The sequence below is a fragment of the Gopherus flavomarginatus genome, chromosome 4 (assembly GCF_025201925.1).
Source record: "Gopherus flavomarginatus isolate rGopFla2 chromosome 4, rGopFla2.mat.asm, whole genome shotgun sequence".
NCBI classification, from domain to species: Eukaryota; Metazoa; Chordata; order Testudines; family Testudinidae; genus Gopherus; species Gopherus flavomarginatus.
Window position 1 is genome coordinate 203,170,870 of NC_066620.1, and position 26,588 is coordinate 203,197,457.

At 45.5% G+C, this 26,588-nt stretch overlaps 1 protein-coding gene across 4 annotated transcripts in view; it reads left to right on the forward strand.

Moving 5' to 3' along the window:
* Positions 1-26,588, forward strand: part of CLIC5 (chloride intracellular channel 5) — a 159,863-nt gene that overhangs the window by 118,961 nt on the left and 14,314 nt on the right. For all 4 annotated transcript variants that reach the window (XM_050950853.1, XM_050950855.1, XM_050950856.1 and 1 more), the window contains one exon: positions 21,265-21,437. In XM_050950853.1, coding sequence (XP_050806810.1) covers positions 21,265-21,437 — 173 coding nt within the window. The remainder of the gene's footprint in view (positions 1-21,264; positions 21,438-26,588) is intronic.

Here is a 26,588-nt window from a genome sequence, read left to right on the forward strand (position 1 = left end):
CCCAAGAGTGAACAACAAATCAAACAAAAAGCGCAAACAAAGACTTCCCTCCACCAAGATTTGAAAGTATCTTGTCCCCCTATTGGTCCTCTGGTCAGGTGTCAGCCAGGTTTACTGAGCTTCTTAACCCTTTATAGGTAAAAGAAACATTAACCCTTAACCATCTGTTTATGATAACCTTTTCTGAACCTTTTCTAGTGCTAGAATATATGTTTTGAGGTGAGGAGACCACATCTGTACACAGTATTCGAGATGTGGGCGTACCATGGATTTATATAAGGGCAATAATATATTCTCAGTCTTATTCTCTATCCCCTTTTTTTACAAGGTGCTCTTGTAGTGGAAAGTGCTTCATAAGTACTAAGAATTATTACTATAGATAGGAGAATTGTCCCATCTCCTACCTCCACATTAGTGGGTGAAATTGCTAGAGAAACAGTTTGTCTGTTATGCATTTATAATGCACCCATGGCCGTTGTCTCAAGTTAATCATGTGTACTGTCCAGGATTGGGTAAATTAGCCAAGATATCAGTATTATAGAACCCATCAGACATTCACAGACTTTGGAAAATGTCCAATGCTAGTGAAGGTATAGTCATAACTTCGTCTGTCCCCTATCTACAGAAGACCTTCAATATGGGCCTGATCTATGGCCATTGAGGCTTTCCACTGGCTTCAGTGGTCTTTGCAGGGGAAGGGATAGTTCAGTGGTTGGAGCATTGGCTCCCTAAACCCAGGGTTGTGAGCTCAATCCTTGAGGGGGCCATTTACGGATTTGGGGCAAAAATCTGTCTGGGGATTGGTCCTCCTTTAAGCAGGGGGTTGGACTAGATGACCTCCTGAGGTCCCTTCCAACCCTGATATTCTATGGATCAGGCACATATCTACACTGATGACTAGGAGATCCAGTGCAGATGATCACAATTTATGAATAAATGAACACACAGTAAAAATATGCCCAAACAACTCCAGGGTATTACATCACACAATAGGACTTGTTTGTTTAGTTTGGCCAAAGATAGGTCTAAATCAAATACTAAGAACCTCAACTCACCAAACTTTGTGGGGTCGGGGGGATTAATACTTCCCTAACTGGGGTGTGTGAGGTTAAATTCACTAATGTATGTGAACTCAGGAACTGAAGTTTTGCAGCAGAAGCCTCTCTCTAATTGGGACAAGTGTGGTTTAATTTTAATTATTTATGATCACTCTCCTTAGCAGGCTGGTAAATATTCTGTAGTATGTTTAGCAAAGGTAACAAGATATTAGTAAAGTGAGCTCACACTACAGCCTGTGACTATTATATCTTTCTTGAGAAGTGGGGTGAAGTGGCTGGGTTTTTCTAATGGGATTTATGGGGTATAAGATTCTTGAAGTGAGGATTAATGAATCCTACTGTGTTCCCAAGATAAATCAAAGCAGAGGGATCTGCATATTGGGCCTCGCAACAGCTTCATCAGTCATTTACAGGGGAGCTAGCTCCTGGTAATGTGTGATATTTCCAAAAGGAAGATGAGAAGAAGTTGTTGGTGAAAGAGTCTGCTGGCTTGAAGTAGCTGAGGCAGCTGATTTTTTTTTCCCCTTGAAATTTAACTGGTACAGGGAAGTTACTATGGAAACCAAGAGATGCAGTTGCTTGCCCTAAAGTCTCTGGCCGTAAATGAATACAGTCAATGCTTACATTTGTCCGTTTGGTTTAAGGTTTATGGTGCACTCTGCTGGCAAATGGGTGAATATATAAAGCAGCAAGCTTTACTATTGATTAGAGGAGGTGGGCAAATTTTATCTAGAACTGTTTTCAATCAAAAAATCCAATTTTGTCAAAAACTGGAGCATGTTGTAGGGACATGGGAAAGACATTTTCAGTGGAAAAAAGTCGAAATGTTTCATGTTGACAGTGTCAAAACGTTTTCTTTCTATGGTGTCATTTCAGTTTCATTTTGGCTTTTATATTGCATTAAAATATTAATTTTAATATAACATATTTTATTTATTATGTGTGAAATATATTCATGTATATAATGTTTAATGTTTTAATATAATATAAAAGTTAAAATGAAATGTATCAAAATGATACTATTAAAACAAGTGTTGTAGGTTTGTTCATCTCAGACAAGCATCGGAACCTTAATTCATAACTCTGCCGGGCACTAAAAACTATGGACTTAACAGGACACTGGTTTGATGGCCCATTCCAACAATTTGTAACACTCCCTGCTGCCTACTAAGGGCTAGCCTACACTTAAAACACTATAGCACAGCTGCACCGCTGTAGCACTTCTGTGTAGATACTACCTACACCAACAGGCAAGGTTCTTCTCTCAGCATAGGTAATCCACCTCCCTGAAAGGTGGTAGCTCGGTCTACATCGGGAGTTAGGCTGGCATAGCTATGGCCTGGTACACTGCATGGTTAGGTCGATGTAAACTGCCTTGTGTTGCCCTAGCTGTGGAAATGTTTTCACTTAAATTTATCTTCTACTGTCGTAACTGCCTCTCTATGCGGTTTTAGTAACACCACCTCCCTGAGCTGCGCAGAGTCACAGTTGATGTAATTAGGTCGACACAGTGTAAGGGTACGTCCAGACTACCCGCCGTATCAGCGGGTAGCGATCAATTTATCGGGGATCGATATATCACGTCTTGAGACGCGATATATCGATCCCCAAACGCGCTCCCTGTCGACTCTGAAACTCCACCAGAGCGAGCAGTGGTAGCGGAGTCGACGGGGGAGCCGCGGCCATCAATCCCACGCCGTGAGGATGGGAGATAAGTCGACTTTAGCTACGGTATTTCTGTAGCTGAAGTTGCGTATCTTACATCGACACCCCACCTAGCGTAAACCAGGCCTAAGTGTAGACACTGCTTTGCTTATGTGGACTGTTACTGGATTTCAGGAGACATCCCACAATGCCCCACACTGACAATACAATCAATACAAGCGCTCCTGGTGAGGACATGCACCACTGACACAAGGAGCCAAATATGCATGCACACAAGCAATTTTATAACTGCTGTGGCTGTATGCTAACATAAATTAGATCGACATAATTTTGTAGTGTAGACATGGCCTATATCTCTCAGGGGTGTAGAATTTTCACCCTCCCTGAGACACAAAGCTATACCAATGTAGGTTCCCAGTGTAGACCAGCCCTAACCCTCCATTGTTGTACAACTGCAGAAGTGTTAATTGTCCATTTCATTTTAAGTGGTCTCCTACAACATGTGTGATCCTCTTATACCTCACAGTTTGTCCCACTTTGTATTTAGCTTGGGCACTGGTTACCTTCTCCAGGTGTGAAGAGCTCTGTGGAGCTCGAAAGCTTGTACTCTCCAGCAACAGAAGCTTGTCCAATAAAAGATATGGCCTCATCCATCTGGTCTAGCTCACTGTTGAAAAAAAACATTTCAATGGTACCAAATTGACGTTTTTCAGAATTTTCAATTTGTGGGAAATTTTTGCCTTTTCATTCCTTTTTGGAACTATTTTTTTTAAATGTTGGAATTTTCCGTGGAGTGGAGTGGAGGTTTTGGTTCCCAATCAGCTCCAGTATCAATTCACTTTGAGTCCGAGGATCATTTGAAATAATTATAAATAAAGTGCTTTAATGTTAACAGAGAAAACATAATTTTTACTGGATCCATGCAGTGGTTCATTGGGCACATCCATTGACTTTTGTGCCTGGCACAGAAGCAGGTGATAACCTTCGGGTGTAGCTCTGTGTGGCAAGATGTTATAGATCATGATTCATTTGCTTACCAGATGTATTTGGCAGCAAGGCTGCCCTGATTTAATAGTTCTCTGAATTTCCGATCCTTTTTTTTCCCTTCTTTGTTTTGCTAACTTTGCTGTCTTTTAATATAAAAATGTTGAAAGGGTTGGAACAGGCTGGCTAGGGCGGTAAGCCCAGAAGCAAACATACTCGTGCCATATCAAAGTTTCACCACTTTTAAGCATCTTGAAAGGAAAGGAATTGATTCCAGATTCTCAGGATGTGGCAAGCTGTGTTTAAAAAAAGTGTGCGTATTTATTATTTCAAGCCCGTTCAGTTACGGGGGTCTTGATTCCTTCCACCCCCCACATCACCCAATAATTTCCTAACAGGCTTCCCTAAAGGAGTGGTCCTCACAGCACAGGAATAGTCCCACTTCCTGCTTGGATAGTGTGATTAGATTGTTTTGTCCTCTGACCTTTTTCACGAGACACCACTGCTGTGGTTAAAATCATGAACATTTAATCCCCTGCACAGCTGATGCCAGAGACAGAAATCCTAGGAAGAGCGCAGTGAGTGTGATCTTCGCATTAGTTTCACAGAGAGACAAGGTGGGTGAGGTAATAGCTTCTTTGGACCAACTTCTGTTGGTGAGAGAGACAAGCTTTCAAACTTACACAGAGCTCTTCTTCTCTTTAGCCTTAGTTACTTGAGGTTTCCTACCTCCCTTGAGAGCAGATTCTTTTAATTGCCACATATTTACCACAAGCCCTGGTCTAAGCATAGGATCTCATGAGTTCTAACATTGGCTCCTTCTGTGACCTAGAGCAAGTCACTTAAGCTTTATAAAACAAGGACAGGAGTAGCTATTTACCTACTCATTGGAGTATCATGAGGATTAATTATCTGAAACACTGTGCATATGTTCAGCATTATGATTATTATTTCTGCTTGTCTATATTGCTTATGAAAGGGACGATGTGTAATAACCACCCAATTGCAGTTAGTTCTTCCTAAAATGGTGTGCTCTTTGGCTCATAGAATGAGCCCTTTGATTTCATTCATGAGTTTAAAAAGTTGTTCTTGAATTGAGTTCTTAGGGGGCACTAGATCCTGTGTGGGTGGGCGCATTCATTAGCGGAACGAGAGGATGTTTTACTGTACTGCTCTTCACTAGGATCTGAGCTGGGAGACCACCAACGTGATTTAATTCGGTGGAATTTCCAGCCGTCTGACCAGAGGATTCCACTGGTCTGGCTTGGATTTAGATCAAGGGCCCAAAAATAAAAGAGTATTAAATCATTAATTTGCATGTGATTAAATGCCATTCACCTCCTTCGGCAGCTACATCACACTTTGCGGTTAAGCATGTGAGGTGAAAAACCTCTCTCTCTTTATGTGCTATATATATGTCTATAATATATATGCGCACACATGCACAGGGCCTGACTCTCCTCTGACCTACATTGGTTTTATGCTAGTTTAATTCCACTGCCTTCTGTGGAGTTACTCCAGGCGAGAGCAGTGTCAGCCCCACAGTGAATATACATGCACAGTATGAACACTGTGTCTGTGTGTTCTGATCCTTTCTAGAGGCCATCACGTACCTCCGTAAATAAACAGAAAAACATCAGTTCACTTCAAAAGGAATTTATGCCACACAGAAGGGTTACAGAAGTGATGAGACTGTGAGGCAGATTCTCCCTTGAATCCAAGCAATGCCAGGTGCCAGAGAGGATGGGGGTCATTATCGAGATGATTACAACTCCCTGATTCTGCAGACCAGTCTGCATTAACCTGGCTCCAGCTCAACCATGAGTTCGAGCAGCCTATGTCCTGCTCTACCTTCCAACAGCTGAGGATCAGCATAGCAAAGTGGACCTCCTCCTCTCTCCTGCAACATCACCTCCACATGGGTGAGGGGCAGCTGGTCACAAGTCAGCTCCAACTGAGCATTCCCCCCTGCCAGCCATTTACTACCAAAATCTGGCTTCTTTGCAGCGTAGGAGCAGCCCAAAGGAGCTGAATTGTCATTGTAAATCTGGCCCTAATGCTGGATGTCTTCATGAAACATATCATGAAATCATTAGAGTCTATAAAAATGCCTTTACACAGACTAGCTATGTATAAACAGAGGAGAGTGCCAGTATGTATTGTACATACAAACCATACGTAGAAGATGAAGAACTATAGGCCCCATATATTCTCTTCAGACACCTTGGGGCCCGGTTATTGTTTTATACACAAACAATACGTAGTGGTGACAGCAGTAGGATAAATCACAGAGCCATAGGATAAATATAATCCAGCAAATAGTTGCACAATTTGTTATGCACCTTTGACCCCTCTCACCTGTGCTCTGCACGCTAAGGACTTGATCCTGCGCTCACTGGAATCAATGGCAAAGCTCCTACTGACTTTAATGGTGCCAAGACCAGGGCCTAAAGGCCTGGAGGATGGGGCCGGGGGCTGGTCTCGGGCACCCCAGCCCCACGTCCAGGGCAAGTGGAGGGTCCGGGACACCCCACAGTAATCCAGGTTTCCTGGGTGGCTCTGGCTGGGGTGGAGAAGAGGAGGAGCAGGGGGTGGAGGCGCAGGGGAAAAGGAGGGGCAAGAGCGGGGCCACAGGGGGGGCAGGGCTCCTCCATGTGTCCTGCTTTTGCCTTTTGAAAAGGTGATCGCCTGGCTGGCAGACACTTCTTTTCTTTAACAAAGGCATTATTTCCCCTGTGAGCTTGAATATTCCTCCAGGTGCTGCTGCTAGCTGAACCGGGATGCTTTATTCTCTTTCCATGCTGAGCTCCCTTGCTCACACACAGGCGTGGTAGAGCATCTGGAACTGGATTAGATCAATCTGGTGGCAGCAGTCCTGGGAGAAATTAAGCACCTAGCTGCTGAAATGGAAGGCCTAAATTGCACTGTTATTTAAAATACAGTTTTAAGCGTCATTACCTCAGTGACCCCTTCCCTTCCCTGCTGGCCCTTGCTATAAGCAGTAAGACACACACGGAGGCCTTCTTTCTGGATTGTGAGATTGTTACCAGTACCATGGGTCAGATTCTGATCTCATTAACGCCACTTTCACACTGGGGTAACTCCATTGACTTTGATGCAGTCAGAATCAAGTCCTCTATATAGTTGTAATGGACATGGATTTGTGGGAAATTATGGTCCCGATTCAGGAAATTTTGCTTAAGCACATGTCTAAATTTAAGTACATGAGTAGCCCCGTTGACTCCAGGAGGATTACTTACAGCCTTAAATGTAGCCACATACTTTATTACTTTCCTGAATATGTTGTTATAGGGCAGAATGTCTAATGACATAGAATTTTGTGACCTAATCCTGCTCTCTTAGAAGTCAGTGTGAAAAACTCCTGTTGACTTTAATGGGAGCAGGAATGGGCCATAATATTTTTTTCCCAAAAAACATTTTTCGCTATTATCCTGATGCAAATTGTCTTTGTAGAAGAACTGGGGGGAAATGAATAAACATAACTGGAAAACGATGTTGCCACTCCCATGATTTTATCTGGTCTTGCAGTATTTGGTGTTTTCCTTAAAAATGCACTCCCAGAGGCAAGTGATTACATGAGAATCCCAGATTTTATTTTTTTTTAAACGGTAAATTTTTAGTCCTCCTGGTTGCAGGGAAAAGCTTGACATGAGAACCGCAAAGTCTCAAAAACAAAGAGGCAAAGGAAAAGAACACAAAGTTTATTATTTTAAGATCTCATGGTTTTTAAATAAGATTTTGGGGATCTGATGCATGACTTTTGAATGCTAGGGGTTGGCATTACTGAAAAGAATTAGAAGAAAACCAAGTTTAAGGCTGAGATTTTTCAAAGCCAGCAAAGAAATTAGAACACCCTACCGAACATAAAAATGGCCATACTGGGTCAGACCAATGGTCCATCTAGCCCAGTATTCTGTTTTCTGACAGTGGCCAATGCCCGGTGCTTCGGAGGGCATGAACAGAACAGGCAATCATTGAGTGATCCATTCCCTGTCATCCTCTCCCAGTTTCTGGCAATCAGAAGCTAGGGACACCCAGATCATGGGATTGCATCCCTGACCATCTTGGCTAACAGTCATTGATGGACCAATCCTCCATGAACTTATCTATTTTGTTTTTGAATCCATTATAGTTTTGGCCTTCGCAACAACCCCTGGCAATGAGTTCCACATGATAACTGTGCGTTGTGTGAAGAAGTACTTCCTTTTGTTTGTTTTAAACCTGCTGCCTATTAATTTTCTGGGGTGACCCCAGGTTCTTGTGTTATGTGAAGGAACAAATAATACTTCCTTATTCACTTTCTCCATCGCTAAGCTCTATCTTATCTGCTCTTATTCGTCTTTTTTCCAAGCTGAGAAGTCCCAGTCTTTTTAATCTCTCCTCGTATGGAAGTTGTTACATACCCTTAATCATTTTGTTGCTCTTCCCTGTACCTTCTCCAATTCTAATATATCTCTTTTTGAGATGAGGTGATGAGAACTGCACACAGTATTCAAGGTGTAGGCATATGATGGATTTATATAGTGGCATTATGATAGTTTCTGTCTTAATATCTGTTCCTTTCCTAATGGTTTCTAACATTCTGTTAGCTTTTTTGACTGCAGCTGCATACTGAGCAGATGTTTTCAGAAAACTATCCACAATGACTTCAAGATCTCTTTCTTGAGTGGAAACAGCTAATTGAGAACCCATCTTTATATATGTATAGTTCGGTTTATGTATTCCAATGTACATTACTTTGCACTTATCAACATTCAGTTTCATCTGCCATTTTTTTGTCCAGTCACTCAATTTTTGAGATCTCTTTGTAACTCTTCAGAATCTGCCTTGTACTTAACAGTCTTGGGTAATTTTTTATTGTCTGCAAATTTTGCCATCTTACTGTTTACTCCTTTTCCCAAATCATTTATGAATATGTGAACAGCACTGGTCCCAGTACAAACCCCAGAGGGACTCCACTATTTACCTCTCTCCAGTCTGAAAACTGATCATTTATTTCTACCCTTACTATCTTTCAACCAGTTACTGATCCATGAGAGGACTTCCCTTTTATTCCATGATTTTGCTTTATTTTACTTAAGAGCTTTAGGTGCAGGAGCTTGTTAAAGGCTTTCTAAAAGTCCAAGTACACAATATCCACTGGATCACCCTTGTCTACATGTTTATTGACACCCTCAACAAATTCTAGCAGATTGGTGAAGTATAATTTCACTTTACAAAAGCCATGTTACTCTTCCTCAAAAAATGGTGATCATCTATGTGTCTGACAATTCTATTTATAGTTTCAACCAGTTTGCCTGGTACTGAAGTTAGACTTACTGGCCTATAATTGCCAGGATGGCTTCTGGAGCCTTTTTTAAAAATTGGTGTCACATTAGCCATCTTCCAGTCATCTGGCACAGCAGCTGATTTAAATGATAGGTTATATATCACAATTTCAAATTTGCATTCCTTCAAAACTCTTAGGTGAATACCATGTGGTCCTGGTGACTTATTACTGTTTAATTTTTCAGTTTGTTCTAAAACTCCTTTATTGACACCTCAGTCTGGGACAGTTGTTCAGATCTGTCACCCAAAAAGAATGGCTCAGGTTTGGGAATCTCCCTCATATCCTCTGCAGCGAAGACCAATGCAAAGAATTCATTTAGTTTCTTCACAATGGCATTATCTTCCTTGAGTGATTCTTAAGCACCTTATTCCTCCAGTGGCCCCACTGTTTATTTGGCAGGCTTCCTGCTTCTGATGTACTTAAAAACAATTGCTGTTACTTTTTGAGTCTTTAATTAGTTGCTCTTCAAATTCTTTTTACGCCTGCCTAATTATACTTTTACACTTGACTTGCCAGAGTTTATGCTCCTTACTATTTTCTTCCATAGGATTTAAGTTGCAATTTTTAAAGGATGCCTTTTTGCCTCTAACCGCTTTTTTTACTTGGTTGTTTAGTCACAGTGGCACTTTTGGTCACCTTACTATCTTTTAAATTTCGAGTATACTTTAATTTCAGCCTCTATTATTGTGTTTTTTAAAAGTTTCCATGAAGCTTGCAAGTATTTCATTTTTGTGACTATTCTTTTTGGTTTCTGTTTAACTAACTTCCTCATTTTTCTGTAGTTCCCCTTTCGGGAATTAAATGCTACTGTGGCATTTGACTCTATGCTCCCATATTCCCAATGCCTTAGGCAACTTTGAAATCTCAGTCTAAAGTTCTCCTAGCAGAGATAAGGCATCTAGATTGATGTATTTTACTTATATATAGTTACACAGTGCAAGTCACCTTTACAGACAGTCTAAAAAAATGATAATTGCCTTGAAAGCTTGCAGCCTACATAGCAGTACAATATCTAGGCCTGATTCTCTTCCTTTCATCTTCTGCTGCCCCCACGCCTGCAAGTCAGGAGTAAATCTGAACGCCATAGAGTTACATTAGCATAGCAATTGGTGCAAGAGGCCAATCAGCCCCTTTTATGTCTATGTGGACATAATATTATTCTGAATATGATCATACAGTAATCAATTTATGCCTATTGTGCCAATTTCTGCTCTCAGCTGCACCACTGTATGGGTGGAGTAACTTCGTCTAAATCAGTGGTGTACATCTGGATTTACACTGATGTAAATGAGAGCAGAATTTGCCCATTGTGTGCACAGTAGAAAGAGAAACTTAAACATACAAGGAGCAATTTTCTTTGCTTAAATACTAGAACACAAGGGGTCCCCACAGCACCATGACTGAAAGTTAGGCTGTGCACTTACACATTTTCTCCTGTTTTCCCCAGTACATTTCTGCACTTAGTGCTGCTTTGTTGGTTCCAGAAGCATCTCTTGTTGTTTGATAAGTAAACAACACAGCATAGTCTGAGTAAACACACAGCAACCTAAATAGGGAGGCTGGAGTGAAAATCTTGCATTATGAATAAATTCTGTGGTTTTATTACATTCAGGGCCGCATTCTTCTGTCACTACACTGGGGCAAATCAGGTGTCACTCCACTGAAATAAATGTATTGACACCAGGATTAGACTAGTGCCAGTGAGGTCAGAATCAGGCTCTTTGGGAAGTGGTCCTGGAATGGGATGCGTCTGTTTTTCCCTGCAGAGTGTAGATGTTTTGTGAAATACAAGTTAGCAGTTGTTTTACGAGGAGCAGCTACAGAACGGCAGTTTTACCTTTTGCCATCTCCTGGCCTTAAAACAAGTGCCAAACCATTGGAAGTGAACCCTTTTTAATCCATTCTTTAACTGCTTTCCAAGTCCTGTTTCCTCTGTTCAAAACAACCCTCTCTGTATATATTCCTGATGCTCTCTTCATATAGGTCCTGTAGGACCATTTGATTAAGTGTGTTTTACTCCTCCATTGTAATCCAGAGTAAGGACAAGTGATCTAGGAATAAACTTGAATCTTCAGCCCAAAACTGGAACTAAATCAAATGTAAAGCTTTATGTAGACTTGAAAAAATTCATCAATCTTTCTTTTAAACGAATTTCATGTGCATCTATGCTACCTGGTTTTATCTAGGAATAAACCCAAAATATTGTGATAAAGCCTGTTTTTGTGATATTTTCAGCCTGGCTGAAAGTGGGAAATCTCACAAAAGTAGTCTAATATTCCCAGATTTCCAGATTCAGATACATTGAAATAAATTTCAAGGAAGCAGCCAAATTTTTTGATCCTTCTCTGACCCAAGCCTTTTACGACTAGTTCCTCACTGCTCCTGACAACACAGACCCCAGTAGTAGAGACCCCGAGCTGAAAGTCCAAGGAGAGGAGATTGCAAAGTCACCTATGGGGGTTCAGCACAGCTGAAAAAGGAGGCTGCCATCTATCTTAGATATGATATTACCCCCATTATCAGAGCATCTCACAGTCCATAATGTATTTAGTTTCACAGCACACCTGGGAGGCAGGGGCAGTGCTATTATCCTCATTTTACAGATGGACAACAGAGGCACAGAAAAACTATGTGACTTGCCCAAGGTCATGCAAAAAAGCCTGTAGAAGAGCTGGGAATTGAACATTGGTCTCCCAAGACTCAGAAAAGCTCCTCACCCCTGGACCAGCCTTCTTCTGACTAAGGGCATGATGGGCGGTCAGGGGAGGTGAAGTTTCTGCCCCGTCCTTCCACACTATCCACCAGCAGGGCTGCTGTGCAGTGCTTGGAAACTGACACAGTTTTGCCAAAGTGGCCCCAAGCCTTTAGAGAGTACGTCTGGCCATATCATCCTCATTGACCTGTGACTGTGGAGCAAGTGGCAACATAAGGATGTAGGGTAACATTTTCAAAAGTGCCAAAGTGTCTTAAGTCCATTTACTTCTAATGAAATGCAGCCTTGTAAGTACCTAAATCACTTGAAAAATGGGACATAGGCTCCAAAATCACATTGGTGCTTTTCAAAAATTGTACCTTAAATATAATGAATGGCTTCATTAGGCACTGGAGACAGGAGGTGGGGACTGGTACTAAGGCACTTGCAGGAGAGAGACAGAGAGTGGCTAGAAGAGAGCGCTCAGGAAAAGAGGATAGCATAGAAAAGAAGGAGAGACTTTAAACTAAGGGTATGCCTGTACTGTGACTGCAGCTCATGTAGACATAGCTGAGCCAGCTTTATTCTTGCTGACTTGGGTACCTGAGCAATGACGCCACAGCAGTCTGAGGTCCAGCGCCCACTAACCACCCAAGTAATTACCCAGCATTCTGGGTGGGCTGGTGCAGCACACGCTGAAGCCCATGCTGTCATGGTTTCACTGCTCCAGTACCCACACTAGCTGCATTAAAGCTAGCTCAGGTATGTCTACACAAGTTGCAATCACATCCTGTGATTGCAGTGTAGACATATCCTAAGAAGCAAAACAAATCAGGGCAAGATGCCTACCCCAGAATCAGCACAAGTGGCATAAATCACATGCATTGTAATTAAAGATATATAGAAACAATAGGAAGAAAGAAAAGGAACTATTTTTTTTTAAAAGTGGAAGGCAAAATTATCCTCTGTGTATTACAGCAAAGAGCACATTGCAGTCTTAGTAAATCCATTTGTTAAAGGGTTAATCTAGCCAGTTAAAGGTTATAATACAGAGCTGAAGCCTGTTTGGAAGAGTGAGTGAGAGAGAGGGAATTGACAGTACGGATCCCTGGTCTTTAATCAGGCTGTTTGATTAGTAGAATTATATTATTTTCTTACCTTAAATTGCTAGTTCTAAGTTGTTTTTCCTCTCCTGCCAGAAAACAGTATTACATCTCTTCTAATATCAAACACCATGAATATGGAAGTGATCAAGGAAGGTGGTTTATTTTCTTAAAGGAAAAATAAATCTCAGGTTGTTTGTGTGAGACTGCGAATATTTATGTGCTGTTCCCGCTTTTCCCTCATTGCATATTTCATCAAGTTCATTTGCGTGTGTTGTGGGATAAATCTTAATGGAATGGGGGGGGTCGAAAAGAGCAATAAAAAGAAAAAGCATCAATCAGTTACCCAGGGTAGCTGCGGCAAGAACAACTCATTTTGTACACAGATCATAGTTTGTTAAACTCACTTGGGCTTGACAATTAAGGAACCTGCAGTTCTGCCTGGGTCATTCTGGGGTGGTTTCACATGACAAATACAAAGGAATTCACATTGTTTTGTTTTGACAACTTAGAAGTGTTGTTGTCTCTGTGGTTTCAATGATATTCTCTCATAGAAAGAGCCACATATACCTTGGCCTTGATACCTCACGTTGTAATAAATACTAATTTAAATCCTGATACTGCAGTCAGATCTGCAAAGGCTTAAGAACATGAAAATGGCCCTACTGGGTTGGACCAAAGGTCTATCTAGCCCAATATCCCATCTTCTGACAGTGACCAGTGCCACATGCCCCAGAGGAAATGAACAGAATAGGTAATCGTCAAGTGATCCATCCTGTCACCCATTCCCAGCTTCTGGCAAACAGAGGCTAGGGACAGCATCCCTGCCCATCCTGGCTAATAGCCATTGATGGACCTATCCTACATGAACTTATCTAGTTCTTTTTTAAATCCTGTTATAGATTTGGCCTTCAACATGCTCTGGCAAGTAGTTCCGCAGGTTGACTGTATGTTATGTGAAAAAATACTTGGTTTTGTTTGTTTACCTGCTGCCTATTAATTTCATTTGGTGACCCCTAATTTGCGTGTTGTGAGAAGGAGTAAATAACACTTCTTTATATACTTTCTCCGCACCAGTCATGATTTTGTAGACCTCTATTATATCTCCCCTTAGTCGTCTCTTTTCCAAGCTGAAAAGTCCCAGTCTTATTAATCTCTCCTCATATGGAAGCCATTCCATACCTCTCATAATTTTTGTTCCCCTTTTCTGAACCTTTTCCTATTCCAGTATATCTTTTTTGAGATGGGGAGACCTCATCTGTATGCAGTATTCAAGATGGGGGCCTACCATGGATTTCTATAGAGGCAATATGATACTTTCTGTCTTATTATCTACCCCTTTCTTAATGATTCCCAACATTCTGATCACCTTTTTGATTGCCACTGCACATTGAGTGGATGTTTTCAGAGAACTATCCACAATGACTCCAAGATCTCTTTCTTAAGTGGTAACAGCTAATTTAGACCCCATCATTTTATATGTATAGTTGGGATTATGTTTTCCAATGTGCATTACTTTGCATTTATCAACGCTGAATTTCATCTGTCATGTTGTTGCCCAATCACCCAGTTTTGCGGGGTCCTTTTGGAGCTCTTTGCAGTCTTCCTGGGAGTTAACTATCTTGAGTAGTTTTTGTATCATCTGCAAATTTTGCCATCTCACTTTTTAGATTGATGAATATATTGAATAAGATTGGTTCCAGTGCAGACTTCTGGTGGACACCACTCTTTACCTCTCTCCATTCTGAAAACTGACCATTTATTCCGACCCTTTGTTTCTTATCTTCTTACCAGTTACCAATCCATGAGAGGACCTTCCCTCTAATCCCATGACAGCTTACTTTGCTTAAAATCCCTAAGTGCAGGACCTTGTTAAAGGCTTTCTGAAAATCTAAGTACACTGTATCCACTGGATCCCTCTTGTCCACATGCCTGTTGACCCCCTCAAAGAATTCTAGTAGATTGGTGAGGCGTGATTTCCCTTTACAAAAACCATGTTGACTTTTCCCCAACAAATTAAGTTCATCTATGTGTCTGACAATTTTGCTATTTACTATAGTTTCAACCAGTTTGCCCAGTACTGAAGTCAGCCTTACTGGTCTATAATTGCCAGGATTATCTCTGGAGCCCTGTAGATTGGCGCTTAAATTCTTTATCTTCCTGATTGTTTCTCTCAGGTCCAGCCTCGAGTGCTCCCTTATCCATGTTATAAAACTTCCTGTCAATAATGCAGAACCATCATTATCATTTATTCATTTCTGAAGTCCCTGTTATTAAGTATAAAAAAGAGCCAAATTTTCCTTTTCCTGTTTCTGGTGCAAAGCTGAAGTAAATCAATGGAGCTGCTACGGATTTATATTGGTGTAACTGAGATTAGAGAAGGTGACAAACAAAGTAGCATGAAAACTGAATTTCAGCAGTTCATTAAGGAAAAAAAGGGAATCTTGAATTTAGATAGAAAAAATAGCAGCTGAAGCTCTGTATCAATCTTTTCTCGGTTAAACTGGTGTAAATTTGGAGTAAATTTGTTGATATTGTGGAGTTACTCCAGATTTATGCCTGTGTGTCTCACGGCAGAATTTTTCCAATTACTGTTAACTTTCGTTACAATCTTTATAATTCTGTGCATGTCAGGATTTGTTAATCTCATTGTTCAACACCGAGTAACCTTATCCTGCATGCAGGATATCATTGTAAATTTGGTATCATCAGCTAAACTGAACCTCGCCCTGTGTATTTGGCAGATGGTAATACATGCATTAAATATTCTGTGGTTTCTCTGAGGTCGTAAAGTGTTATTTCTCTGGCTTCTAAGCGCTGTTAGACAAAGTTGTGAAAAACTGTAAAGGGGTGGAACAGGAAAACTGCAAAGAATTGTGTGAAATTTTTTGCCGATCTCTTTTTGTGTGATTGGCTGGATGAGGTGGTGTTCAGCAATCAATCAACGCTTAACACGCTAGCAAAAGCTCTGCTTTCTTCTGTGTCTGGTACTCTGGTTCCAATGGCTGTGCATAACAACAAGAGCTTCACAGCACAGCACCCCACCCAGACTCTCTGTCTGGAAAGCTTAGCTTTTAAAGATATAGTCCCTAATGCCAAGATGACACTGCAGGACCAGAAGTGGAGTAAAATGTTCCTAGCTGGGTATGTTGTCCAGCATGAGGCACTGGAAAATAAAGGAGGTCATGTCACCGTGTATTTTATAACTGATTTCTGATGCAAGTGAACTTGGAACCTGTAGTTAGCTTGAATAGATCACTCACTGTGTAGGCACTGTGATCCCCAATGCTGATTGTGCTTGGTGTTTTCATTGTCCATGCAGATGATTGATCTCAGTTGACCCAGGTTTCCATACTTGCCACGATAACCATGGGAATGGATTCCATTCACAGAGCTGTCCACACTCTGGATCTGGTGTCAGGATTTGGATCTGGATGTCTGGGAGGCGGTGATCAGGGGGAACATTTTCAAAAGCAACTAAGTGATGTTGGCGCCTAAGTCCCATTTTCAAAAGGGACTTAGGCACTTAAAACCCTAAATCCCATTGACTTTCAAGGAGACAGGCTTCTAAGGGGCAGATTTTCAAAGGTATTTAGATACTTCATGATGCAGATATGCACCAAGAGAATTAGATATATAGGCAGTTTTGAAAATCTCACCTGGTGCCATTTGCATCTTTAGGCACCTAAATCCTTTAAAATCTGGTCCTAAGTACATCTGAAAATAAAACTTTGGCCCCTAATTCCCTTAGGAGCTTTCGAAAAATTTAACCGAGGTCTTTATCATGGACTGACCGTTATCTCAGTCACTTTGAGATTGGGGCAGTTCTCTCCTGTTGGAATAGCAGATCTGGCTCGATGGTCCACGATTGAATTATCATGAAACTAAGGCTTAGAGAGGCTAATTCACTTGCCCAAGGTCACACAACAAGTTATGGTCACAATTCTCACACCAGGATATGTATTGCTCCCCCATTGATTTTAGTGAGAAATACTGGGATCCTGCAGGGACCAAATAGAGCCCCTGAATTAGAACACAGATCTACTGATGCCCGCTACTGTGATTATTCTAGTAGGCAAATGCCTGCTAAGTATGAAGAGGTTAAAGCGCCCTGAAGAATTCACATGCATGTTATTTTCTACTCTCACCAGCAGGCATCACTCCAGCCACTGTTTCTGAGAGAGCCTTAAAACACATTGATATAGTGATAGCAGCAAGAGAAATGAATGCATTCCAGAAAAGAACCACATTAAAAACACCTTGCCTCTGCCCTTTCTTTATAAACACACCTATCTGACTTTATAGTCTAGCATACAACGCACTTAATGCATTTTCTTAGTGTTGTGCAATACCTTCTTCTCATATTGGAAATATAAAACAGATGATCTAGCAAAACCAGAGATTTTATTGGGTTGTCAGGGATACGGGAGAATGCTCAGTGTTAAGCCAGTTTTCAAAAATCCAAGTGAGCTAAATTGAGTTAAATCGGAATAATTCAATTCCATTGTCTCCAAATGAGTTCGCTATAAGAGAATATTATCTGGTGCTGACCGGGAAAAAGAAAACTTTCTGTTCAACAGGTGTTATGGGTCAAAACAAAAAGAGATTGCAAAATATTTCCATTGTTGCCACGAGGGTATATTAAACGGCATGTCCTTATTACCTTTCAATATGAGCTGTGTAGCAGAACACAGCTGCAGGCGATTACAGACAATAATGCCAGAATTTGACAGTAGAATGTCAGTGTCAAAATTAAATTTGGGAGATTAAATAAGGGATGGCAACACTTTTGTTTTATAGATGGCAACACTTCAGTCATTTTAGAGTCTTTGCTTTCAGACATGAAATTCTAATCTTCCCTAACATGTTTGCTGGGTGCGGGAGGGTTCAGTTGGGATTCTAGTTTCTCAGTCCTAACAATAAGGTCATGATGATTCTTCACTGTGTCCGAGCATGGCAGCAACAGAGCACTGGTGTGGTTCCTTGATCCGTGGCTAGCAGAGCCGGGTGGAAGTGAGAGCAACAGGCAGTCTACTTTAACTTCCACCACTGGCATAAGGTCCGTAATGGATATTATGCCAGTGGAAGATCAGGCATAGTGATGCTCTCCTCCATCCTAAATGCCTTTGAAACACATCATCTCTGCCCTCATGCCAGGGATGGAGGTGTGGCTGATGCCAGAGGTGATAGAGTCACTTGTGTCAGCGTTTTGCTCCTGGAGTTCCCCATGTCAAGGTGAATTCTTCAGCTGTTTTAAGGCCACTTTTACTCCTGGGGGAATTCTGCGTCATTGCGCATGTGCAGAATTTATATCCCTTGCAGATTTCTTCATTTCCCCACAGAAAAATGACTTTCTGGTGGGGAAACAAAGGGAAGCCACAAGAATGGTCATTTGACCCTCCCCAGCAGTATGTTTGGGATGCCCAGGGCAGCTGGCAGAAAGGTAAATCTCTGTGGAGGAGGGGGAGGGATTGGGGAAGACCCAGCTGGTGGCTCCTACCCTGCACCAGACTCAGCTGCTAGTCTCAGCTGAGATGAGGAGGATGGGACTTCCTCTTCCCCTGCACGGGATCCAAGGCTGTGTCAGACCCACCCCCAGATTTTTCCCCCAGATGTAGGAAGTGCTGCAAACTCCCTCACTCCCCACCCCCGGCACGCTCCCTGCACTCATCACTTAGCTGCAGAGAGAGGGATCACTGTAGAGGGAGCTGCTCCCCCATCCACCAACCCTTGTGCATCCAGACTCTCTCATACTCAGACCCTCCCGCCAAGCCTCATCTCCTGCACCTGGACCACCCCAACAGGCCACCCACACCCAGATCCCCACCCTGCTGAGCCTCAACCAGCTGCACCTGGATCCCCACCCCACTGAGCCCCACTCACCCCACACCTAGAGCTTCCACACTGATCCCCACGACACACAGATCTCCCTGCTAAGTTCTATCACACACACAGATCACCCACACCCAGAGATACCCCCACTGAGCCCCAACCACCTTCACCTGGACCTCCCTGCAGAGTCTCATTATCTTTGCCCCCAGAACCCTCCAACAAGCCCTTGTGCATCCAGATCCCCCCCCCACTGGATCCCCCACTGAGCATCCCGCACCCAGATTTCCCCACAGAACCCTCTCAACCCACACCTGGATCCCCCTACACTAAGCCCCTCCACACTTGGATCATGCCTTGCTGAGCCTGCCTGCCCACACCTGGTACAGAGGGGCAGGGCCCTGGGGTGTTTCTGGGGCAGGTCCAGTCTTTGCACTGTGTCAGGGTTGGGTGCAGCCTCACCGCTGAATCTGTGTCCCGAGTGAGGGAGGGAAGTGGGGGAGTTGTATAGTCATCTCCAACCTCTGTGCAGCCAGTGGCCTGTGCTCCCCAATGCTATACTGGAGCCTCCATATTTATTTGAGAAATAAAATTTGCAGAATTTTAAAATATTGTGTGCAGAATTTTTAATGTTTTGGCACAGAATTTTTTATTTTTTGGTGCAAAATGCGCTCAGGAGTATCCTTTGCACCACATAAGATGGGTTTAAAGACCTGGTTCTGAAAATACTTCTGCACATACATAGCTTCATTCATTGGCTACATCTACATTTGAGTTGGCAGGTGTGATTTCCGGTTTGCATAGACATTCCCACTTGCAAAGACTAGCAGTATAGCCAGGGTAGCATTGGAGGTAGTTCAGGCTAGCTGCCTGCGTACATACCCACCCAGACACCCTGGGTATATACTTGGATGGTTACCCCAAGCTGCTACCTAGCTACATTGCTATTTTTAGTGTGCTAGCTCGAGCAGAGCTAGTACTGGTATGTCTCCATCAGCTGAGAATCACACCTCCCACCACAAATGTAGATGTCAGCATTGAGTAAAGTAGCTCACAGGGGTAAAACTGTGCAGAATCGGGCCTAAAAGTGTAATGCTTCAGAGCCACAGCTGATGTAAATCAGCTGAGGTTCTGGCCCTTATCCTCATTAGGGCCATCTTGTTATTTTGCACATTATACATTATCAGTTATTTGTATTACCAAAGTGCCTAGTGGTGGACCAGGACCCACATTGTGCTAGGTGCTGTACAAACCCAGAACAAAAAGAAGGTCCCTGTCCCAGAGAGTTTTCAATCCATGTAATAACTTGCAAACTTCTGCCCAATCACCTGGGGCAAATACACTGTTTGTGATGAATGAATACAATATCTGTAATTGGTTCATTCTGATGATGGTGAAGTGTAGACACTGAGATCTTGCACCTGGGCTGATGTTTTTGCTGGAGAATTTGGCACCTTTGTTATATGCTGTATCTTGTCATCATTTTGAGTGCAGAACTCCCACTGGAGTCAAAAGGAATTTATTGTACGGGGAAGGATGGACTGCGGGATTTAGCCTTTAGTAAGTCTTAAAGTGAAAGGTCCAAATTCTCCTCTCTGCTGTGCAGCCCCTTTGAAATCAACTGAAAGTGGAACTTTCCCCAAATTCAATTCTGAAATGGGGAGAGGTTTGAAACTGGCTGGATATCATGAGTGTTTTGTGTGGCATCACGTTTCATTGTTGTCAAATGGCTTTTTCAGTCACACTGTATCTTCTGTGGGGGGAGGGATAGCTCAGTGGTTTGAGCATTGGCCTGCTAAACCCAGGGTTGTGAGGTCAATCCTTGAGGGGGCCATTTAGGGAACTGGGATTAGAAAAAAAAACAATCCTCTCTGGGAATTCATCCTGCTTTGAGCAGGGGGTTTGACTAGATGATCTCCTGAGGTCCCTTCCAACCCTGATATTCTATGATTCTAAGTGACTGGGAGAACATAGCACTATGGCTGGCATCTTCTGAGACATTCCTGCCACCTTAAATGAATTTACATAAAAGCAAAAATGAGCATGAAGTACTGAACCAGGTGTGATATTAATGGCAATACTGTAGAGCTGGAATAGTGCTACTGGAATTGGGGCGCTCCAATTCATTAAGCCTCTTCACTGGATGTTTGATAATAACAGTGTGAGGAGGTACCGGGGCATCTCCCAGTCCATGTGTACATGGCCATTCGCCCCATACTATCTACAACTGTTCTACCTACCTTGAGATCCGATGGCTGCAGTGCACCAAAATCACAGCCTAGGATGTGGGAACATCATGACAGCACCTCTTTTCCTCCTTCCAGGGTCCCTTTTTTGTTGTTATATTGTTAGGAGGGAAGGGCTGTACCTAAGAGCCACCTGTGTCACAGGAGAACTAGGTCTAGCCTGGGGCAATCCTCATGTAGCTGGTTTACAGTCACATTCCACTGGAGATACAGCACAGAGTCTCACACCAGAGCATCTGGCCTTAGCTTTGTAAGTATGGTCACAGGCAGTGTTAATGAGAGTGTTTCTAAGCCTTTCTTTCTTCCCACTCACCCATTTATTTATTTATTGACAAAGGCCTTGAGAGAGGTTTGACAAAGGCTTTAAAGAAGCTGGACGACTATCTGAACACCCCTCTCCCTGAAGAAATCGATGCAGACGGCACTGAAGTGTCTAAACGCAAGTTTCTGGACGGGGATGAGCTGACGCTTGCTGATTGCAACCTTCTGCCCAAACTTCATGTTGTTAAGGTAAAAGGCTTCATCTGATGGATAAGCAAATCTGGTCTGACAGTAAAGTGCTCAAGTCTGTAAACCTGAACTATCCTAGAAATGCTGTAGCTCTATCTGTCAGTCCCTTCTTTTCTATAGGAAAGAGCCTGGTCTATAAATAGTTTGTAAGGTCCTACGATCTTGGCCAAAAGTGCAAAGAAAATTAAATAAGATCTAAAAAGACTCTTTGATTGTAAAGAGGAAGGAAAACCGGATTGAATGTGCATTAATGTGAGGCTCCCGCTCAACTCCCGTGCACTGTGAGGTGGGCAGAATAGGCTGGGGTATTGCATGGTACTTCCTAGCTCCCTTGAGACTCCATCTGTCACTATTCACTAGTCTGGGTCAGCAGGTACATGGTGTTTGGGTTCTATGGGATGTACGTCACAACTCAGGTAGAGCAAACAGGACTCTGGCAGCCAAGTGTAAGTCTAGCAGGTTCTTTAACAGGATATGGGGCCTGCTGAGCGGCCAGATCCCTTCCTCTGAGGTAAAAGGGAGGTGGTCGATTAAATTCACTAGATCTCCTTCACAGCGTTATCTGCCCCACTGCTGGTAGATGTCAGAGGTCAGAGCAAGCTGAAGTTCTTCTTCGAGTGATTGCTCATATCCATTCCAGGTAGGTGTGTGCGCTGTGCGTGCACGTTTGCCGGAAACTTTTTACCCTAGCAACTCCAGTGGGCCGGCAGGTCGCCCCCTAGAGTGGCGCCAATATGGCACTAGATATATACCCTGCCGGCCCGCCCGCTCCTCAGTTCCTTCTTACCGCCATGTCGGTTGCTGGAACTGTGGAGTGCGGCTTGCTGTCCTCCACGTACCTAGCTCTCCTGTACTCTGTTCATAGTCGTAGTTGTAAATAGTTCATAGATAGTTTGATAGTATATTAGTTAGTTGTGTATTATATATAGTTGTTTAACTTGTTCGCGGGTGGGCCGTTGCCCTTCCCGGCGCCCGGCACCGGGCTCATGCCTGGCTCGCTGGGCTTCAAGCAGTGCTTGGCATGCAAGAAGCCGATGCCGACTAGCGATCCCCAAGACGCGTGCCTCAAGTGCCTGGGGGAATTGCACATAAGTGAGAAGTGTCGTATATGCAAGGCCTTTAAGCCTCGCACAAAGAAGGAGAGGGATCAAAGACTCCGCGCTCTCCTAATGGAAGCGGCACTAACTCTGGCACCGGCGGCACAGCCGGCCACTTCTGCTCCGGCACCGGACCGCGCCGGCACCGGCAAGACTCCCCGGCACCGGCCATCGCCGGCACCGGGAGCAGATCCACGACCCTCGGTGTCTGCAACACCATCGAGGCAGGCCCGAGTGGAATGCCCGGCACCTACCTTGGCCACGGCACCACCTGCAGGGCTGCTGTCGACTCCGGGTCCGGAAGGTCCGTCGAGTCCAGTCCCTCCTAGCTCCCCCTTGAGATCAGGGGTCGAGCTGTTAGTCCCATCTACGCCGGAGACCTTTGCCTCGGCACGGGACTTGATAGCTCTCACGGAGCCATCGCAGCCTCAGACGGCACCCCCGGGATGGGTAACCTCCAGAGGCAAACCAATGCTAAGAGCGCTGTCTCCAGAGTCCCGGCACCGATCGCCCCGGAGACGTGAATGTTCACGCTCGGGGCGCCGCTCGCAGTCCCGGCACCGTTCTCCCCGGCGGTACCGGTCGCACTCGCGGCGCCGATCAGCATCTGCACGGTCCCGGTCTGGCTCCTCTTACCGCCGGCACCGAGACTCTAGGAACCGTTCACCGCGACGTTCAGCTCCTCGGTCGACCTCCCGGCACCGAGCCGGTGGTAGGTCCCGATCCCGGTCGACCTCCCGGCACCACGTCGGTGGCAGGTCCCGGTCCCCGCTGCCCTCCCAGCACCGCGCTGATCGAAGGTCGCGGTTCCTCTCTCGGCACTCGAGGCAGATCCCGATCCGGATCCCGGCACCGGCTACCACGCCGTTCCCGGTCCCGATCCCGGCACCGATACGGGTCGCGGCACCGATCCTCGGCACTGAGGAGAGCATCGGAGTCGGTATATAGAGACGCCTATCAAACCGGCTCAGCGCCTCCGTGGCCTTCCAGGGAACCATCTGTGTCCTCTCAGGCAGACAGCGCCTATGCCTTGGGCCAGGACAGACACTCAGCCCTGTTTCAGGACCCTCCACCTCAGGAACGAGGGCCTCAACAGTGGGGGTTTTGGACCCCATGGGCGTATCGCCAAGCCCAGGGTCCACAACATATTACCCCCTGCCCTGCGGCGGAACGCAGGCCACCGGAGGCGACGGTGTCTAGACCCCCTCCCTCCCCGGAAGCAGAAGGCAGGTCCAGCCACCAGGACCCAGAGCTCCCTCCAGTGACGGAGATGCAGCCCCAGATAGAACCCCCCGTGGACACTCTGTTGCCGGGGGTTTCCTCATCGTCTTCACCAGATGAGGCAGTGGCGGGTACCTCGTCCTCCAGCCCTCCCCTGCTAGATCTTAGGGCACACCAGGACCTCCTCCGACGTGTGGCACAGAACCTGGACATTCAAGCAGAGGAGGTCTCTGAAATCGAGGACCCGGTGGTGAGCATCCTCTCCGCCGATGCGCCCACCAGAGTGGCCCTGCCCTTTATCAAAACTATTCAGGCCAACGCCGCTACTATCTGGCAGTCACCGGCCTCTATCCCTCCGACCGCTCGAGGAGTGGAAAGGAAGTACATGGCCCCCTCGAAGGGCTATGAATATCTGTACATTCACCTGACACCCTGCTCACTTGTGGTCCAGTCGGTGAACGACAGGGAGCGCCATGGTCAAGAGGCCCCAGCGCCCAAGTCGAAGGAGGCGAGACGGATGGATCTCCTGGGCCGCAAGGTCTATTTAGCGGGGGCGCTACAGCTCAGGGTCTCAAATCAGCAGGCCCTCCTTAGCCGCTACTCCTTTAACTCTTGGGTAGCGGCGGGGAAATTCGCAGAGCTGTTACCACAGGACGCCTGCCAGGAGTTTACCACCATCCTGGATGAGGGCAAAAAGGTAGCGAGGACCTCGCTACAAGCCTCCCTGGATGCTGCGGACTCGGCCACTCGGACTGTTGCCTCGGGGCTTACGATGCGCTGAATTTCCTGGCTTCAGGTCTCTGGCCTTCCACCAGAGCTCCAGCATATGATCCAGGACCTCCCCTTCGAAGGCCAGGGCCTGTTTTCCGCTAAAACAGACCCCAGACTAAAGGACCTTAAAGACAATAGGGTCATAATACGGTCTTTGGGGATGCATATGCCTGCGACACAACGCAGGCCATTCCGGCAGCAGAACCAACAACAACAGCGTCGACCATATCCTCAGTTCCGTCCGCGGCAGGACCTCACTAGGCGCCGCGGCAGGAACAACCAACGCAGACAGTCGGGTGGCCAAACGGGGCAAAACCAAGGCCCCTCCTGGACCCAAGCCTTCATTTTGAAGGTGCGCCGGAGGGCGCAGTACCAGTTTCCCCTCCGGATCCTTCCCCGCAGTTTTCCAACCGTCTTTCATTTTTCCTTCCAGCGTGGACCCAAATAACATCGGACCGTTGGGTCTTGCATACGGTGCAGGCCGGTTATTGCCTGCAGTTTTCTTCGCCCCCCCCCCACCATCCTCGTCCCTCTTCAGGGACCCCTCTCAAGAGCAATTCCTCCGTCAGGAGGTGCACTCGCTCCTTGCAAAGGGAGCCATAGAGGAGGTTCCAAAGAGCGAGAAGGGCAAGGGGTTTTATTCCCGCTACTTTCTCATCCCCAAGTCCAAGGGGGGCCTCAGGCCTATCCTCGACCTGCGGGGACTCAACAAGTATATGGTGAAGTTGAAGTTCTGGATGGTATCCCTTGGAACCATCATCCCATCCCTGGATCCCAGAGACGGGTACGCCGCCCTCGACATGCAGGACGCTTACTTCCACATCGCCATATTCCCCCAGCACAGGCGTTTCCTCCGCTTTGTGGTCGACCGCCAACATTACCAATTTGCGGTCCTCCCGTTTGGCCTCTCTACGGCCCCGAGGGTGTTCACGAAATGCATGGCAGTCGTCGTCACACACCTTTGGCGCTGCCGCATTCACGTGTTCCCCTACCTCGACGACTGGCTGATCCAGGGCACATCGGAGCTGCAGGTCCGCGACCACGTCCGCAGGATCAGCAGCCTCTTTGCTGCCCTAGGCCTTGTGATCAACGTGGACAAGTCTACTCTGCTCCCCACGCAGAGGATAGAGTTCATCGGGGCCGTTCTGGACTCTACCCTAGCCAGGGCCTTGCTACCCTTGCCCAGATTCCAGTCGCTGTCGGCCATCATTCTGCGCTTGCAGGCGGCCCCACTGACCTCTCTAAGAACATGTCTGGCCCTCCTGGGCCATATGGCGGCCTGTACGTTCATGACAGCGTATGCTCGACTCCGCATGAGGCCTCTTCAATCTTGGCTCATCGCGCAGTACCGGCCGGCCAGACATTCGTTGGACACAGTTGTCACCGTTCCCCAAAGGGTACTGGACTCCCTTCGGTGGTGGCTGGACCAGTCCGTAGTCTGTGCGGGGCTCCCGTTTCATCCGCCCCAGCCCTCGACATCCCTGACTACGGACACCTCAGATCTGGGCTGGGGGGCGCACTACGGCGCCCAAAGAACTCAGGGCTTGTGGACCCCTCAGGAGCTGGACCTCCACATCAACATACGGGAGTTGAGAGCGGTCCGTCTTGCTTGTCAAGCGTTCGTCCATCACCTTCAAGGTCGTTGTGTCGCGGTGTTCACCGACAACACGACGACCATGTTCTACATCAACAAGCAGGGCGGCACCAGGTCCTCTCCCCTATGTCTCGAGGCGATGCGTCTCTGGGAGTTTTGCATAGCCCATGCCGTTCACCTTTCCGCCTCCTATCTCCCAGGAGTACGAAACACTCTAGCTGATCGACTGAGCAGGTCCTTCCGCTCGCACGAGTGGTCCCTCCGTCCAGACGTCGCCCTCTCACTCTTCCAGAGGTGGGGTTGTCCCCGGATGGACCTCTTCGCGTCCAGGGAAAACAGGAAATGTCGAACATTCTGCTCCTTTCAGGGTCGGGAGCCCGGGTCTATAGCGTATGCCTTCCTGATCCCATGGGCGACCCACCTGTTTTACGTGTTCCCTCCCGTTCCACTGATACACAGGGTTCTCCT